General features: G+C 40.9%; 1 protein-coding gene across 4 annotated transcripts in view; it reads left to right on the plus strand.

Moving 5' to 3' along the window:
- bsna (bassoon presynaptic cytomatrix protein a) overlaps positions 1–19,605 on the plus strand; it is a 118,185-nt gene that overhangs the window by 86,926 nt on the left and 11,654 nt on the right. For 2 of the 4 annotated variants that reach the window (XM_085345538.1, XM_085345539.1), the window contains 5 exons: positions 1,289–1,753; positions 5,438–10,810; positions 12,243–12,419; positions 12,617–12,867; positions 13,299–14,229. In XM_085345538.1, coding sequence (XP_085201664.1) covers positions 1,289–1,753; positions 5,438–10,810; positions 12,243–12,419; positions 12,617–12,867; positions 13,299–14,229 — 7,197 coding nt within the window. The remainder of the gene's footprint in view (positions 1–1,288; positions 1,754–5,437; positions 10,811–12,242; positions 12,420–12,616; positions 12,868–13,298; positions 14,230–19,605) is intronic. The other 2 variants (XM_085345540.1, XM_085345537.1) reach the window with 1 other exon arrangement.

Genomic DNA, 19,605 nt, shown 5'->3' on the forward strand with positions numbered 1-19,605 from the left:
TTGCCTTCATATTAAATAATTTAAAAAAAAATATTTCTTCACATCATTATGAGACGTGAGATTGAGACACAGGCATTTCAGCCTCTTAATGCGTGTTTTGTTTGGGTTTTCACCGGCACGGAATTACCAAAAATAGAGAGAGCATAGCCTGACATATGAAACAGGAAAAGACCGCCGTGCAATCCCTTTATTTCAGCAAAGTAACTGTATTCAGAATACCACCTTTTTAAACAGTAACTGTAATGGAATACGGTTACTCATATTTTGTATTTTAAATACGTAACGGTAGTACATGTATTCCGTTACTCCCCAACACTGCATTTAAACAACAGAAGTTGACCTAAAGTGCTTTAGACAGGTACATTTACATTTCGGGTCTCCAAAAACTCCAGTTTTAAAACACAGAATAAGATGAAAGGTGTTTTGTTTTATTAAATAATTAATGTGAAATTAAAAATCATAGTGATTTAGTGGTCATTAAAATGTGTTCAGCATTTACAAATTGTTGATAATTCGTCTCATAAATCATGACACACTGCTCTCTCCTATTTAAGCTGCCTTTATAGTATCAGCATCTGTATTGGTATTGACAAAACAGTTTTTGTATTTACTTACAATACCAACATTTGCACTACTGTACTTCACTACTAAGAAGAAGGGAATAACAAACTAATATTCACCAGGTGGATAAATGAAAAACTGTTGCAGCAAGCAAATTTGTAAATACCTCTTTGTCATATTATCTTGAAAGGTGATGAGTTTCTAATAAAATGTTGCGTCTCTGGAGTAATGTTTATGATATTGTGAATTTTCGAAATATATTTGTATGCTACTAGTTTGGCTTTGTCAGAATGAAGAAGACCAAATTACGAGGTAGATTAAGTACACTGTTGTGCACCAAGTCTTTCATTTTTTGCCACTCAGGCTCACAGTGTGTGAAATCGAGTAGAGTTGATCTGATGAAACAGGGAGTAGCTGTTAGAGCGACTTGGCCTTTTAGAAACGTGCATCAGCTCAGTTTAGCCGCTACACCTCTGACAGCTCTGTCTGGAAATAAGATTTTCAGTGTACACAGTACGTGAGTGTATGTGTGTGTGAGGCTGTTGCTGTAGTTTGCTATTTAAGTGAATGCTGAGTTGAAAGTTAAGAATATTAACCAGGTTATGAATGTGAAACAATATTAGTTAATCCACATAAAGCGATCTTTGGTGCAGTAAGGCTAAGGTTGTATCACAATTACACACAAAACAAATTACATGTTTGTCTTTTTGTCTTCTCTCTGTTTCAGAAAAAAGAGTGGTTATGTCTCAACTGCCAGACGCAGCGGCTGATGTCTGGAGAAGGTCTTGATGAGCCTCCACTTCCTGTTCCTCATCCGTCTCCCAAGCACCAACCCACGGGCTCGCCTCGACACCAGACACCAATCAGTCAGCAAAGTCCCCTCCACAAACCTACCACCCAGCAAGGGACCAAGCCAGGCCAGCCCCAAACACAGAGCCAGAAGCCACAGGCGGGAAGTGTCGTTAGCAGCCCGTTTGCACCCGCAGCTGCCAAACAGCCAACTGAGACCAAGACTACAGCACCATCCACGACACCAGTAACAACCACTGAGATCGAGAAACAGCCAAAACCATCAGAGGAAAAGCTCAAGACTGAGCCCGAGAACCAAACTTCCAAAGAGACCAAGCCCTCCCAGAAGAAAGGAGAGCAGATCACACCGATCAAGGACATTAAGAAGTCCAGGCACTATGATGTAAGTCTGATTTTTGCATGTCACCAATTTATGTGTTAAACTAAGGAAAATGACCAAAAAGTGAACACAAATGATTTTTGAGTTTTTTAAATGTGTCCAATATCACATTCAAATGTGAACTATGCAAAAAGACACAAAGAAAATGCAAAAGTCATCGTGCAGTTGTACAGAAATATGTGGATACAGACTTAGAGCCAGGAGGGTTTTGAGGCATGTCTGTCTACACTGAAACTGATTTCCTCCAAAATTTCAGGATGTATCGCCATTAGAGAGACATGCCAGGATAGACTTAGCAAGACACTCAGGCCATGGAAGTGATGAATTTTGATTTGACTGTTCGGACTGAGGTTGCAGTGAATAAAAGCAGACCTGCATTTGAGTTATGACCATTTATTTATTTTACCCCAGGCAAAACTGAGAAATAGCAACTTCCACAGGGCATTAGGCTACTTTTGGCTCTGATTTGACACTATATTTATAAAATTGAACTCAGTTTACATGTAATCAAGAATGTAAAAAAACAGATCTGGGTCGCATATAAGTAAAAACTGACTTTTGAGGTATGGTCCAGCTTCACATTTATGTTTTTGGTTTTTTTTTGGTTTTTTTAAATCAAACTCGCGCTCTGGTTCAGACCTGCAGAGCTTTAGCAGAGGATTTCTCCATGCTGCTCATTTTTGTGGCACTAAAGCTAGAGTTTAAAAAAGGCCAAAGTTCCTTTGACCTTGTCCTTCGCACAGAAAAACTGCTAGGTATAGTTATCTAAAGGTTTTTCACATTAACTAGAGACTATGTTGGTTTACTGTAGATGGCCTACAGCATCTTGTGCAGCTGTGTCACTCACATCCATGCTTTTATGCTTGTTGCATTGCTATTGTTCATGAATGCAGCTAAACAACTAATAACTTCTATAAGCTGATTCTCCATATTCACATAGTCATGGGAGAAGGGTCAGGGTTGGGATTACTTTTAGCCTTTCTGGATACAAACTCAGTGTGTGTGGGTGTGTGTGTTTGCGTTTTACACCACATGTATGCTTCAGACTGACTTGAGAAGTTTTTAATTGTCTGCCCTTCCAGCCTCCATGCAGCCACGTGATGCTTCTTTTCTTTATGTATTCAATACTTATTCCCTCCGTAATTCCACTTTATTACACATAACTTGATTTAAATACTTATTTGTTTTGATTTCGTTGTATGTGCGGATTACCTGGATTGCTGCCTACATCTGGTGAAAATTTCATGTCAATAGCCCCATTAGAAATGTTTTTCCTGAGAAAAATGTTGACACATTCAATACTTATTTTTTCCAATGTAAACATTATATAATGTTTTTTTCTGAGTTTCAGTTACTTACTTCAGATAAGTAAATCTGAACTTCTTATTTTACCACTATTAATTTGGATCCTTTGCTACATGTTTCTTGTTTTTAAATATTCAAAAGAAATCTTTTTTTTTTAATTTGGTCTCTGATCCATAAATACAACTTATGGTTGTTTTGTTCTTTTTTTTTTAAAAGAGGAGTCAAAATGCTAAAGCTTTGTAATGAGCCTTCTGATTTATGATACATATTTTATTTGCAGTCATATTTGATCACTTCTAAAATGGGAATGTTCATTATTATTATTATTATTATTATTATTATTATTATTATTATTATTGTAGTGACAACTAAAATACATCAGTTTTGACTCTGCACTTATTTACAGAGGGATGAGATACTTGCCTTGTCTCATTTTCCCACACTCTATTAAGATGATATTGTCACTAAAAGTGACTAGTGCCCATGATGTGTCATATTTTTTGTACTGTATCTCTTGCTCGGTTAATATGGCTTTTGTGCTGCCCATGCAAAGCTTATTTAATGTTTTCAGTTCTTGTACAAAATGTCCCTATATATTTCTATTCAGACTGGTGCTTATACATATACATTTACTTGCAACACTGACATGATAATCACTTTGTTTGCAGATATGGGTACTTTACATGGCAAAATAACTGTTGCATAGATGTAATAATAGGTAATTCTAAGCTAAATCGGTTCCATTTTCCTCAAGTGTTGGACGTCCATATTGATTTGGAAAGTATGTCATTGATTCCCATTTCACAGTATGCTGAGGCTGCAAGTGGCAGCAAGGCATTGGATTACCTTGGGGAGAGACAGAGATTGAAGAACAAAGACAGCAGGAAGAACCTTTTCTTGCTGTTCCAATTCTTCTAAAAATTGGCATGTCATGAATCTGTAAAATCTCCAAGCCCTTAGTTCATGTAGCACTCTTGTGGTCATTTTTAAGGTAGCGCTGGACTTTATCATCTGAAGAGCTGCTAAGTAATTAAATTATACAGAGCTCAAAGTAAAGATGCATTATAACCACCTTAAGAGCTTTTCATGATTTTTACCAGTTTTCCATCCTTTTCTCCATCTCCCCAATCATTTACCAGGTTGGTTCCTTTGAGATTATAAATGACTGTTATTAAGAGCCATTGATGAATGAGTTTTCATTTGTTCAGATATTAAAGTCAGCTATACAATCTTACTTTGAGCTCATCATCAAAAGCAAAAAACATGAAAAACATAGTTTGACTAACCTCTTTCCATCAATGGCTCAACATACCTAACAATTATAAGTCACATTAAGATTATTGCATAATAATGTTATTTGTCTTGAGACAAATGAATAAATCAGATCAGATTCAAAGATGTAGAGTAAAATTCAAGTGTTTTGACTCAATTCTCAATTTTTATTACATATTTAGATATTTAAATTAAGTTATATTTAAGTTGTTTTTATTTAGGATTTAGTGTTAGACATGTTAGCTACGTGTTAGCTAATGCTAGTGAACCTGATAGTAATATATTTTTGTTTGTTTGTTTTTTCTTTAGATTCAAAATGAGTATGCGCAAACCTATTTGTGTTATATGAATGTAAAGTTTCTAAATATGTAATGACTGATATTTATTTTACCATTGAGTCTCTTTTTATTTGTTTTTACTTGTTTTCAGTACATGTTCTCTTTTCTATTTATATTTCCAACCTGGGATGAAGAAAGTATTCTGATTCTGAATAATTCTAATAGGCATTGTGTCCCTTAAATTATAAGACATGAGTAGCATGTAGTAATAAATAAATCTCTTTTAGACTGATTTAAACTAAAGCATTCCATTTCAGCCCACTGGCTTAAAACTAAGTTTAATGGAAAAACATAAAATGTCTTCATGGTGATTTAGTGATCTCGTGAATGAAATCCAGTTGATATGAAATCAGTTTCATTAATTTTTATTTTTATTTTTTATATTTTTTTCTTTTTTCTTTTATTTACAAGACAATGAAAGTTGAAAACTGCAGTTTTGGCGTACAGGTTCAAGCATCATAATGATATTTTTAATATAAACTGAAACCATACCATATTATGGCTATCATACAAATAGGACTATTATATATTACTGCAAATTTCTAAATAAGAAATACCATTTTTAAAACTCGTATTTATTTGTAATTTAAAAAAGTATGAATTTTGCATCTAAAATCAGAAAGTGATTTTAAGTGGGCTTAATTTTTATGCAGATTGGTATTATTGACCAGTTTCAACACATTGTAAAATTGATATAAATTATCATTAAAACTAAAAACCTTAGCTCCCCCAAGTCTAATCCATTTGTTTTTCTTTTTTCTTTTCTCTGTAGGATACAAAAAACAACAGCACCCACGACTTGTCACGCAGCCCTCAGAGTCTCAGTGACACTGGCTACTCATCTGATGGTATCTCCAGCTCCCACAGTGAAATCACAGGTCTAATCCAGGAAGAAGAGATGAAGCTGAGTGAAAGGGGAATCAGCAGCCGGGGCTCCCCACCAAGTCCCTCTGAAATCACCAAGCTGGAAAGCTCCATGAGGCCATTACTAGAGAAGAGCTTCTCTGAAGAGAAGGCAGACAGAAGGGGGAGGAAGCACAGAGACAGAGATTTGGATGACAGAGGGAAGCAACGCCCACGTTCTCTGTCAATCCCGCCAGATGCATATGACTCTGATGAGGAGCTGGAAGATATACTTGAGGAAGAAGAAGATGGGGGAGACTGGGAGGGTAAGCGAAAGGAAGGGAAAGAGGAGAAGAAGGAGAAGAAAAAGAAAGAAAAGGAAGCTGAGCCCACAGAGATGACCGATGAGGAGTTCATGAGGAGACAAATAATGGAGATGAGTGCTGATGAAGACAATGAGGAGGAGGAGGAAGAGATGGAGGAAGATGAAGATGAGGAAGACGAAGGATATGGCTACCAGAAACCCAAGAAAAGCCACCATAAGCACATAATCTCTGACTCAGGGAAAGAAAAGAGACGCCTTCAGCACCATTCCAGTAGTTTTGAGGAGGAGACTAAGAGCTCTACTGATGTCTATAAAGGCTCACTAGAAGAGGGTGAGGAAGATGTGATGGCATCGCAAGGAGGTCTGAGGCGCTTCAAAACAATTGAACTCAATAACACCAATAGCTACAGTCGAGACATCGAGCTGAGCAATGAAAACGACTTAAGCCTTGATCGGGAACCAGAGCTAGAGATGGAGAGTCTGACAGGATCTCCTGAGGAACGTTCTCGTGGTGACTACTCCTCGACTCTGCCACCCACTTCATCCTCATATGGCTCTGGACAATCTCCTACGTCCATCTCATCAATGGAGGAAGATAGTGACAGTAGCCCCAGTAGGAGGCAAAGACTGGAGGAGGCTAAGCAGCAGAGGAAAGCACGCCACCGCTCTCATGGCCCTCTCCTTCCTACCATTGAAGATTCTTCAGAAGAGGATGAACTCAGAGAGGAAGAGGAACTTCTGAGAGAACAGGAAAAGATGAGAGAAGTGGAACAGCAGAGAATTAGAAGTACAGCAAGAAAGACCAAGAGAGATAAAGAGGAGCTGAGGGCTCAGAGGCGCAGAGAAAGATCTAAGACCCCACCTAGCAATCTGTCACCTATTGAGGATGCGTCTCCAACAGAAGAGCTGAGACAAGCAGCAGAAATGGAAGAGCTTCATCGTTCCTCTGCTTCTGAATATTCGCCTCAAAGTCTTGACTCAGAGGCAGAGGGATATGAGTCCAAACTTTACAAGTCAGGAAGTGAGTATAATCTGCCAACCTTCATGTCACTCTATTCCCCGATAGAGAAAACAACTGCAACCACCACCACAGCACCATCTTCAACTTCCAAACCTCTGAAGAGTGCTGAGGAGGTCTATGAGGAGATGATGAGAAAGGCAGAAATGCTTCAAAAGCAGCAGAAACAACAACAGCAACAACAGCAACATGGAAGACATGGGCAGTACTATGAGGAGGACATTAATGGGCAAAGTTATGATGATGAGTATGAATATGAGCAAGATCAAACAGGATATGACAATGAGGCAGCAGAGACAGAAACTGATATTTATGAGGAGATTAGACAAACATCTCAGAACATTACCAAGATGCAACAGGCCACAGATGAGCAAGTAGAGATTGAAATTGAGAGCTCTTACCCAGATAAACAGCTCTTAGATACAGGCTCAGCCTTTGCTAAGCTACTAGAGCAAAGTAATGCTCTCCTTACACCAGGTACCAGTCCCACCCAGATCTCAGCTCCTGTGTCCTTTGCTGAGACTGCAGGGCGAATCCCTGATGTCAGAGTAACACAGCACTATTCTGCAAAGGATGGACACAAAGATAGACTCAAAACCCAAGCAGGAAAGAATGGAATAACTCCAACAGTGGCAGCAACCACTATTGCAGCATATGGTGTTTATGCTAGAGATGCAGTAACTATTTCTCAGACTGGTTCAAGCCATACTGTTACGTCCACTCAGTCTGAAATAGGTCGCAGGCATATGGGTAGTACATCCGCATCTTCAGCTACAGTCTCAAGCGTATGCAGCAAGATTGCAGAGATTACCCAAGCCTACAGTCAAAGAGAAGTCATTACCAGAAGGGTAGGGGAGACCAGGGGGATCCAAGTGCGAGACAGCTCAACATCTTCTATTGAGAGAATTATTGAGCCCCGTTCTCCCAAGTATACTACTTATTACAGAAGCACCAGTCCTCCTCTTTCACCATCACCACCACCACCGCAGAGTCCCACTCGCTCTCCTTCAAGAAGAGCTACAGCTGAGTTCTCTACACAGACTTTCAGTTCAGCATTGAGAATGGAGTCAGCAGGCTCTGGTCCTACTTCACCAGTAATGGCTCAGGGAACCCAAACATCACATCGATCAGTTTCCCCTAGGCTCTATCGACAGCAATCCTCTCAGGATGCCCCATACTCCCCTCCTTCAAGCCCAGCTAGGCCAACGACAGTCAATACTGCAACTTCCCCGCTGTCTTCTCCTACCCGATTTAGCCGCCAATCAACATTTGATACTTACTCTCCATGTGGCAGCCCTCCAGACACACCGCCTTACCACCACTCTCCTACACGGAGCTTTTATCGTACACAAAGAGTGGAGAAAGTAAATGTCGGAACAAGCATGGTCACCACAGCCAGCATATACACCAGAGGGTCTGTTTCAATGGATAATATCTCCCTCTGTAGGATATCTACAGTCCCAGGGACTTCGAGGGTAGAGCAGGGCCATATGATTCATGGTGGAAGTGTTGTGGACCTTAGAACAGCTACTAAACCAGCTCCTATTATTATGACTGACCAAGGAATGGATCTCACCTCCTTAGCCACAGAAAGCAGAAAATACCATGGTGGACCAGAGGGTAGCAGACATTCAACGATTGTACAGCCACTGATTATGAACTTGAACACACAGGAAACCACCACACCAACCACTGTGAGTGTCACCGTAGCTGCTTCAATGTTCATGACCCAGCCAAAACAACCAACAGTTTATGGTGATCCACATCAAAACCGAGTGGATCTGGGACAAGGCATGGGTTCAGCAGTTTGTCTCTCCCAGAATAAACCAGTTTCACCTCCAACTGACCCATCAATACCAAAAATTGATGCCAAACTGGAAGACCTCAGTATACAACAGAGAGAGCTTCAAAAACAACAAGAGAAGCTGCAGAAACAACAAGAGCTCCTGGAACAACAGTTGCAACACCACCATCAGATGCAACAACAGCAGCAACAGGCATCTGTTTTAGCCAGGTACAACCTTACTGGCCCAATCTCACCTTTACTGAAAAAAGATTTGCTCGTCAGTCAGACAACCACTGCTTCAGCTGTGGTCAGTGCTGTATCACCAATCATTAACCCTGAACTGTATGGCGCTGGTCCAGTTGAACTCAAGGGAAAGCCCAGTCCTCCTGGTTTGATATCAGGGGGTAAATCGCCACATAGTATGGTTGTACAAATGGATGGGGGGCCAGACCCAGCCAGGGCTGTGACTCAGCTCGTCAAGGTAGAAGAAGGACAGGATGCTGTAGATCTGACAGGAGGCCAAATTAAGCCTGACAACCAACCAGCTTGCTGTGATATTGTTTATCGACTTCCATTTGGTGGAACCTGTGTTGGTGCTCCTGAGAAAGAAGGCATAAGGCCTCCATCTGCCCCACCTCTCACCTATGAGTCTGACCAAGAAAGACAACCTGGAAGGTACCATGAGTATCCAATGGATGGGCGTAAGGCCTACACGTTACCTTTTCCTGGTAGGCTCCAGCCTTCGATGTCTGATACAAACCTTGCTGAAGCTGGGTTACAGTCTTACCATTCTAAAGTGGAACCACATCTCCAAGCTTCAGGAGAACTTGCCATGGATCTAACTGCTATGAAACAGGGCTATGGAGGATATGTGGGGATGCAGTATGGTTCCTATACAGATTTACGGCATGGAGGAGACATTGCAGCACAAACACTGCCTATCAGAAGATACAATTCCTTGTCCAACATCAGTTCAGATTATGGCTATTCTGCGCGTGACATTGCTAACTTCCAAGAAGCTAACTTGGCTCAGTACAGTGCCACAACTGCAAGGGAGATTAGCCGAATGTGTGCAGCACTCAATTCCATGGATCGCTATGGAAGCAACCCAGACTTGATGCAGTTTGGCAGTTTGAGCAGAGGTACTGGGCCCATGGCCTCCAGACTTGCAGCTGGTCTTGGCATTAGGCAAAACCTTCTCTTTGGATTAGATGGGAAGCCAATCTCTCACAGTCAAGCATTAACTAATCTTATCAATGCCAGGCAGGCGAGTCTAAGAGCCATGTACCCCGCTGCTATTAGATCCTCAGATGGGATGATCTACTCAACTATTCAGACCCCCATTGCTTCTACACTTCCCATCACAACCCAGCCTGCCTCTGTTCTTCGACCACTAATAAGAGGAGTCTACAGGCCATACCTCTCTGCCAACATGACACCAGTGCCCCTATCTAGTCTTAGCAGGCTACCAATGAGCCCCAGAATGCCCTTATCTGGACAAGCTGCAGTCCGTTATCCAGCACCAGGCCTTCTCCAAACAACATCAGCCACTGACATAAGTGCTGCTGCCACAACAACCTCAGCAACTGCAGGGGCCCTAGTGGGTGTTCCCATGACAACTAGCTCAGTGGTCCAGGATGAACCAGTTTACCTTGGCAAAGGTGCGACAGTGTCCTCTTTATCAGCAGAGGTCACCTCAGTGCAAGGAACAGTTGTCATACCAGCTGATCAGCAGCAGCAGCCAATAAACCTGTCCCAGGCACACCTGAGTAGCCAACAACAGAAACAAGTAACAACTGTTCAGCAGCCACAACAGCCTGCCCCTGCTGCACATGCTTACCCACTTTCAGGTCCTGCACAAACACATGGTTACACCCAACCTCCAGCAGTCCTGTCTGCCCCTACTGCTGGCTTACCAATTCCAGGTGGTCTTCCTCCTTTCCCTCCACCAGGTGCCATACACAAAGAGGGTGAAACTGAGGCAGAGAGACTGCACCGCCAGCAGGAGCAGCTTCTGCAGATGGAGAGAGAGCGGGTGGAGCTGGAGAAACTCAGGCAATTGCGCCTGCAAGAAGAGCTGGAAAGGGAAAGGTTAGAGCTGAAGTTGCACAGAGAGAAGGAGCAGATGCTGGTGCAGAGAGAGTTACAGGAGCTGCAGAACATCAAGGAACAGGTAGAGGGAGAAGCAGGAGGTGGAATGCAGAGTTTGATCCTTAATGTCTTGTTTGATGTTGTGTGGTTATTGTGTTTGGATTGGATATTGGGTTTTTTTTTTGGTTTAGTTTTGTGGTGGTGTTATTTGTGGTGTATTTGGTTGAGTTATCTTTTTTTAATCCCATTTAAAATGCTTTTATTCAGTGTTTCAGTATTGTGCCTACTTAACAAGACACATTAAAAACAGCTAATTTTTTATACAGTATATTGTCTTTCAATGTCTGTCTCTTAGCAGTTCTTCTAAAAAGTATATTAAACAAGCATTTTCAGTTAATCAGATACATTAAGTCCATAAGATATTTCTTTAAAATGTAGTGCTAAAATTCTGTTCAAAAGTGATGACTTTTTTTCTGAATAAATATTTTTATGCAGCCTTAGTTATAAATGATGAGTTTGCATGCTGTGTTTGTTTGGGCTTTTTAAAATTTTGCACATGATGTTTGCGTGTCTGTTTGATGTCTGTTGTATGTGTGTTTCAAAAGGATACCTGTTTATAAAGTCTCATGTTTCATTTATTACTTTGATTTTTAGGCCAAAAAAGTGGTTTAAATGTTCCATTCAGCGGACTAATTTGCATAAAATCATAAAAATCAAGCAAAATAAACCAAAATATATTGCAAAACTATCGAAAATCAGTCACACATGTTGGTTATAATATATTGCTTTCTGAGCTCTTGGCCTTGCAATGATGTTTTCACAGTAAACCTGAGGGCTAATGTGACAATTTTCTTCTTTTTTAATAGAACAAGCAGTTGAAAATCTTTCAACTTAAGTCTGTTAAACAGGTGTGGAAGTCTTCCTTAATGAGAATAAACTAGAACTGGAATGTTTAAAATGCATCTCATAATTTACAGTGCAAGCAAAAACCCCTAACTGCTTATTTGCATCAGCCTGTCATTTTAGCAGTAAAAGAAATGCCTTAAATATTTTCTGCAGAGCATTGTATGACTGGTAAGAGCAATTACCAGTAAATGCTGCACTTCATTCATGTTGCGCCTCCATTCTTGGTTTTTGCAGTATATACAAGTTTGACTAACTTGGAACCATTGTCAAAACTAATCCATCAGCACAAGAATGACTTCATGTCACATTCACATGTGGGAATCTTGTGATTTAGGCTACATTTTAGAAATTTTATCATCCTGAATAAAACCAGATATCATGACTTTGGCTCTTTTTCGCTGTTTTCTCTGTTTTTAAATTTTTTCTTCATCTTGTTCTGGTACTATTCTTCACTTTGCTTATTTCATAATTTCTCCTTCATCAACCCATTCCATCTCTCCACCCTCTTATGCTCCACGCTCTGTTCTGTTATGTTATCTCGCTCTGTCTGTGTTTTTGCCCATATGTCCTTCTTTCTCTTCCCATCTCCACCGACACTTTTTGTTTAGGTTCTGCAGCAGCAACAGCATGAACGTGAGAAACAACTTGTTCTACAGCGGGAGCAGCTGGCTCAGCAGAAGTCCCAGCTAGATCAGATCCAGTCTTTACAGCAGCAGCTCCAGCAGCAGCTTGAAGAGCAGAAGAGACAGAAAACCGCTGCTGTCACCCAGATCATGCAGGTGGGGGTGGGGTGGGGTTAATGAAAAACATTGGTAGCTGGCTCTTAAGCTGTGTATGCATGTGACACTCTGCATTCAGACAGATATGTGTACCTTTTTATCTTGAAGAAATGTGTTTGTGAAGTGCAGCTACACAACCTTGTCGTTCTGATTTGAATCACTGCTTTATAGCAATATTAAAACCCCATGGTTTTTTTGTACAGCTGGATGGACAGCCGCTGCACCCCTACGCAGACTCTCATATGGGCTCCCGTTCTCTGCCCAACTCCTCGTCAGAGATGTGCCTGAGGAGCCAGGAGGAGCAAATGGAGGCCAGGACCAACATGAGAAAACACAGCTCCATGAGCAGACTGACTAGAGATAGCTTGGATGGAGATGGCGTGGTGTTCTACGGCTCCCCCCGCAGGATTGTGGATAGCTGTGTGCAGACTGACGATGAAGATGGAGAGGAGAGGTAAACAGTGTGTGAGTGTATGGAGTGACGGGGAAAGAGGAGGGGTGTAAGAGGTGAAACTGTGTGTATATAGGCAAAGGTTATTTTAATAGCCTTGCAATTTACTTCACGTGTCTGTAATTAAATTTAAGACCCAAGGAGAAACAGGTTTTATTAATATTTTATGAATAATACCATGTAGAATAAATCAATCACTTGAAGGAAAGGTTGGAACAATAGTATATACAGTAGCATACTAACATAAAAAAGTTCACACTCAAAAAGGATGAGGATAAATGTTTGTGTTAACAATTTATATTCATAGCACTTTATTGCATTGTAGTTATCACTTTTTCATACCCTATATTGCCAGTAGATTTACAAAATTACTTGACAGCAACCTAAATATAGTTCTTTATTTTTTGTTTTTCGTGTATTTTCTCCATCGCCAGGTACATGATGCGTCATCGCACCAGGAGGCGTGGTCGCAGCGTTGACTGCTCTGTCCAGACAGATGATGACGAGGACAAGGCTGAGACAGAGCATCCGGTGCGCCGAAGGCGCTCGCGTTTCTCAAGGCACTCTGAGTCCAGTGCAGCTGGCAGCAGCACTGCCACTACAGCCACCTTAGCTACTGATACCAAAACTGACAAAACTAAGATGGTTTCCTCCAATATTGGCGTTCAGACAATCAGGGAAATGTCTTGCCAGACGGAAGTGGAGCACCTAGGAAGAGTCTCCCCAGCAATCCATGTGACAGTACCAGACCCTAACAAAGTAGAGATTGTGCACTATATCTCTGGACCAGAGCGAACTCAAAAAGGACAATCTCTAGCTTGCCAGACTGATCCAGAAGCCCAGTCACAGGGAGTTGTAGCTCCACAGCTAAGTGTACCAACCACAGTCAGTCCATATTCGTCCTCTGCCGGTACTGGCACACAACAGTCAGGTTCTGACCTTCTCACCCAGCAACGCCAGCAGCAGATTGCCGCAAATGCTGCCAAATTTGAGCGCCGACGTCCTGACCCACTCGACATTAATTACCAGCCTCACAACCATCTCCACAATGAATCGATCTCCAGCATCATTCGCCAGCAGCAAACAGCCCCCAAATCTCCACAAGTCCTCTACTCTCCGGTCTCTCCGGTGTCCCCTCACCGCCTCATAGAGACTTCTCTGTCAAGCGAGCGACTGAACAAGGCCCATGTAACACCTCAGCAGAAGTCCTACACAGCCGAATCTCCCCAGCGACACCCCTCTGTGCCCCGACCCATCAAGAGCACTCAGAGGTCAATGTCAGATCCCAAGTCTCTAAGCCCCACCACAGATGAGCACACGAAGGCCAGGTTGTCCCTGTATCAACAACAAGCACTTCAGAACCAGGTAAAGCCATTCAAACCATGGTGATATACACTAAAAGCCATTGAAATTTATAGTTAATGATGTTATTCAGATGGATACAGTCTAGATAACCACTAATATCACTGGATATTGTTAAAAAGTACAAATTTTATAGGAAAAATGACAGCACTGGTTAACTTTCACACAAAATTATCTAAAATTTTGTCAAAGTTTTAGTTGAAAAGAAAGTGGGATGAACATTAAATCCTGTTATTTTAACTTTATAGCTGAAAATAAAGCAATGCACAGATGGTGATTCTGTATGCAAAGGTTACAGTAGTATCCAAAAGATGTAAAGTTTGTCTTACTATTTATTACTTTTCATATGTTACATCCTTCATGCTACATTCATATTTTAATTCAGAGTGAAGAGATTTATAAGCCGCATATAAAACAGTAAAATCAAATGATAGACTAAAACAGTGGAAAAATATTTTTAACAATTAATAAATAAATTGGTACATTTTAAACTCCTGCAGCGGGCCAGTTAGCACATTTAATAACGTTGCTCTCAACAACAGGCTCAGTTTTATATTGTTTATTTGAGTCAAAACCTAGCAAGGGCATTAATACTGAATGGCCTCTGTGTAACTTTGAAACCATTTCTTTCATTCGATGTTGCCCTTGTTTTCATTTTCTGAGTGCTATGAATGTTTCATGTGGATGCTATGATGAGTAATTCCCTTTGTTAGATTATTTTTCAGATTTTGTTATTGTTTTGTAGTTTTACGACCTCATCTTCTGTTTGAAACCAGTAACACCTCAGCAGTAGCTGGCATGCAAAGTCAAAATGTGCTCTATTATTGAGGTCTCTTGAGTTACTCTGGGCCTTGATTTTAAAAACTGATAAAGAGCCTAGCAGCTTGCCCACAAACTAACTAAATTTGATCAAACTACAAAACTTCAGTTTATCTCCGACTAAATTTATAAAGGTCTATGCTGTTTCAACAATTTACATATTATGGTAAATGGACTGGTTTTATATAGCGCTTCTCTACTCTACCTGAACTGAAAGCACTTTATACAACATGCCTCATTCACCAATTCAGACCCATTCATACAAGCACATTTTTGTTCTATGCCCTAAGTGCTTTCTGCCTAACATTCACACACATTCACACTCCAGTCGATGCCTGACCTGCTCTACCTCCTGAGCTACAGCCACCCCTATTATTTACTGGGGTTTGAAGAGTAAAAAACAAAAACATTAAGCCATAATTGTGACCCATTCTGTGTATTTAAACTGTTTCAATGGTAACAGAAACTCCCTTGCTCGCATAGCAGGAGCAATAACTCTTTTAAATGGACATTACATACTTACCTATATTGTCTCAACAACCATACCTGAAAATCAATTAACAACAATAGCTTAGGGAATTAATTAATGCCACCACAAAACACTGTGCTACAATATGACAGTATAATGGTTGTCTGGAAAAAAAATAGAATTAAAAAAAGGACCAATAAAACATATGTGAACAGTCACATTTGATACAGATGCTACTAGAATGTTCGTGCACAGACTGTAGACTAGTAGATCTCAGGACTGTTTTGTGCTTAAGTGCAATTACTTAAGAATGCTTTAGTGTACATTATGTTCATTTGAAGTTTATGTTACGTTATTAATAGCAGCTCAGACTGAAACAGTATTTTAACTCTTCTGTTTCAGCCAAATTGTCCTAACAATGACAGCTGGTGTCAATGAGTGTAAAATCTACCCTAGTAAAGCCAAAGACACACACCCTAATACCCTAAGAACAACTCTTCACCTCTCAATTTTCAACCAACTTTCAACTCTGTTGAAATGTGGCAAAGATGTTACTTAACTTGTTTTGGGTAACAACAACTACCCATCCGGTTTTCCCTGGGTGAGAGTTATTGTTTTTTGTTTTTTTTTAATGCTGTGATGTATGGTTGAGGTCAGAAGTTTACATATGCTAGTCATGGATTTATGCAAATGTATAAGTTGGGGCTTTTATTGATTTTGTTGAATTCAGTAAAATGATTATACATCATACATCTTTCACGATTTTAGAGAACAAGAATTGGACTGAAAATTGAAAAGTATATATACACCCCCAGTAATATTTGGTTGAATCTTCCTCAGTTGGTTGCATCATGACTGCATGTTTTTTTAACCTTCAACAAGCTTCTGACATAATTCTGGCTGGATATCTGACCACTTTTCTCTTGCAGAATTAGAATAGTTTATTTAATTTGGTTGGTTTCTTGGCATGGACCCAGTTTCGAAGCATAGTCCAAAAATTTTCAGACATAGGACATACCAGAAGCTTAATGTTAATCAACCATTGAACCATTGGTGAAGTTGAAGAGTTTGGAGGTAGTCCTCCTTCTTCATTATTCCATCCACTTTATGCAATGTACCAGCACAACTGGCAGCAAAACAGCCCCAAAACATGATGCTACCACCACCATGCTTTGCAGTCGGCACTGTTTTCCTAGATCGGAACTCCTGAATTTTACTCGCCCAAACAAACCTGTAGCGATTGCGGCCAAACAGCTCAATCTTTGTCTCGACTGACCCTAAAGCTTTTCTCCGGAAAGGATTTGGAAGTTTCAGTCTTGTTTGAAGGCTAAGATTTTGAAGCAGGGATATTTTCTTTCGCAGTAAGCACTCTCTCAGTTCATAGCGATATTTCCTTTCATTTTCAGGGTGAAGTTTGGGTCTTTGTCTAGATCTTTTGTAGAAAGAGAAAATCCAAAATGACATTCATCCTCTAAAATGTCATTCTGACCCCAACTGTACCTATTTACATTTACATATATATATATATAAAAAAAAAAAACACCCAGCACGCCCCTGCGGGCGGTTTATCCTTCAAGCTCGGGTCCTCTACCAGAGGCCTGGGAGCTTGAGGGTCCTGCGCAGTATCTTAGCTGTTCCCAGGACTGCGCTCTTCTGGACAGAGATCTCCGATGTTATTCCCGGGATCTGCTGGAGCCACTCGCCTAGCTTGGGAGTCACCGCACCTAGTGCTCCGATTACCACGGGGACCACCGTTACCTTCACCCTCCACATCCTCTCGAGCTCTTCTCTGAGCCCTTGGTATTTCTCCAGCTTCTCGTGTTCCTTCTTCCTGATATTGCTGTCATTCGGAACCGCTACATCGATCACTACGGCCATCTTCTTCTGTTTGTCTACCACCACTATGTCCGGTTGGTTAGCCACCACCATTTTGTCCGTCTGTATCTGGAAGTCCCACAGGATCTTAGCTCGGTCATTCTCCACCACCCTTGGGGGCATCTCCCATTTTGACCTCGGGACTTCCAGGTTATACTCGGCACAGATGTTCCTGTACACTATGCCGGCCACTTGGTTATGGCGTTCCATGTATGCCTTGCCTGCTAGCATCTTGCACCCTGCTGTTATGTGCTGGATTGTCTCTGGGGCATCTTTACACAGCCTGCACCTGGGGTCTTGCCTGGTGTGATAGACCCCAGCCTCTATGGATCTTGTACTCAGAGCTTGTTCTTGTGCTGCCATGATTAGTGCCTCTGTGCTGTCTTTCAGTCCAGCTTTGTCCAGCCACTGGTAGGATTTCTGGATATCAGCCACCTCCTCTATCTGCCGGTGGTACATACCGTGCAGGGGCCTGTCCTTCCATGATGGTTCCTCGTCTCCCTCCTCTTTCTTGGGTTTCTGCTGCCTGAGGTATTCACTGAGCACTCGGTCAGTTGGGGCCATCTTCCTAATGTATTCTTGGATGTTCGTTGTCTCATCCTGGACTGTGGTGCTGACACTCACCAGTCCCCGGCCCCCTTCCTTCCGCTTAGCGTACAGCCTCAGGGTGCTGGACTTGGGGTGAAACCCTCCATGCATGGTAAGGAGCTTTCTTGTCTTTATGTCAGTGGCTTCTATCTCCTCCTTTGGCCAGCCTATTACCCCAGCAGGGTACCTGATCACGGGCAGGGCGTACGTGTTGATGGCCCGGATCTTGTTCTTACCATTCAGCTGACTCCTCAGGACTTGCCTGACCCTCTGCAGGTACTTGGTGGTTGCAGCTTTTCTAGCGGCCTCTTCATGGTTCCCATTCGCCTGTGGGATCCCCAAGTACTTGTAACTGTCCTCTATGTCTGCAATGTTGCCTTCTGGTAGTTCAATCCCCTCAGTTCTGACTACCTTCCCTCTCTTTGTTACCATCCGACTACACTTCTCCAGTCCGAACGACATTCCAATGTCATTGCTGTATAGCCTGGTAGTGTGGATCAGTGAATCGATGTCTCGTTCACTCTTGGCATACAGCTTGATGTCATCCATGTATATATATATATATATATATATATATATATATATATATATATATATATATATATATATCATTGTATTCTTCTGACCCTTTGAAAAGTGTTTCATAGTGTATTTTTCACTGCCTCCATGTTAGGATTGTGAAAATAATAGGTCCCAGAGGGGATTTCTCTTTATGCTTCCGCCTACACACAGACTGAAATGAAAAATAACACACAACACACTATGATCTATTTACAATTTCAATATATGTTTGGTAGGAACAAATGGGATGATATATTATTTACACACAGTATAAAGACAAAGATAAACACAGATTATTTTGATGGTCACATCATTGACTGGTTTTGACAGGGAAGCCCACACAAATTCAGCATTTTATTAATTCAATATTAAGCAGTCAAAATTTACAGCTAAATCAAAAATCAATGATAATCCTAATTTTTGTTCTCTATTTTTAGTAGATTTTACAGTGGAAAATTGTAAAAGCCATGGTGGTTCATTTAGCCAGCCTTTAATCCAGCTATATCTTCCAGTATATTCATTTGCTTCATTATACTGTACTTCATATGCCTATTATGTTGGGGTTTTTTGTTATTCCATGGTGCATTCTAAGTAAGAATATAGATTTTAGCATAACAAAACTACATGCTGTCTCCACAACCTTTAATTAAACTTAGGTTGTTTACTGGTCTCATCATTACTAATTATTTTATAAGAATTAAAAAATTATTAAGAAAATATTAAGATAAAGGTATAAATCCCAAAATTCTGAAAATATCAACTCAAAACTGTAAAAACAAAAAAAGAAAGAGAAATTCATTGCATTAGTAGCTATTAAATTAATGGAATACTCTATCACAGTTGCCACTCATTTCACTGTTTTTGTATGTCTGCTAACACAAACTCCACTCTTGTTTCCTGTTGTCTTTGTCCTTTTGTCTATGTGTGTTTCCTTTGTCTCCCTTATATGGCCCTGTCGTTGCGTCCTTTCCTTGTTTCTTCTGTTCTTTGACCCCTTTTTTTCTCTTTTTGAGTTTTTCTTCCTCCCTTCCTCCTCTTCTCCTCATATTTTGTGCATGTCATCTCTC

This window comes from Diplotaxodon limnothrissa, linkage group LG20, assembly GCF_057381915.1.
Source record: "Diplotaxodon limnothrissa isolate DT_005_m linkage group LG20, D_limnothrissa_male_GT1.1, whole genome shotgun sequence".
Taxonomy (NCBI): domain Eukaryota; kingdom Metazoa; phylum Chordata; class Actinopteri; order Cichliformes; family Cichlidae; genus Diplotaxodon; species Diplotaxodon limnothrissa.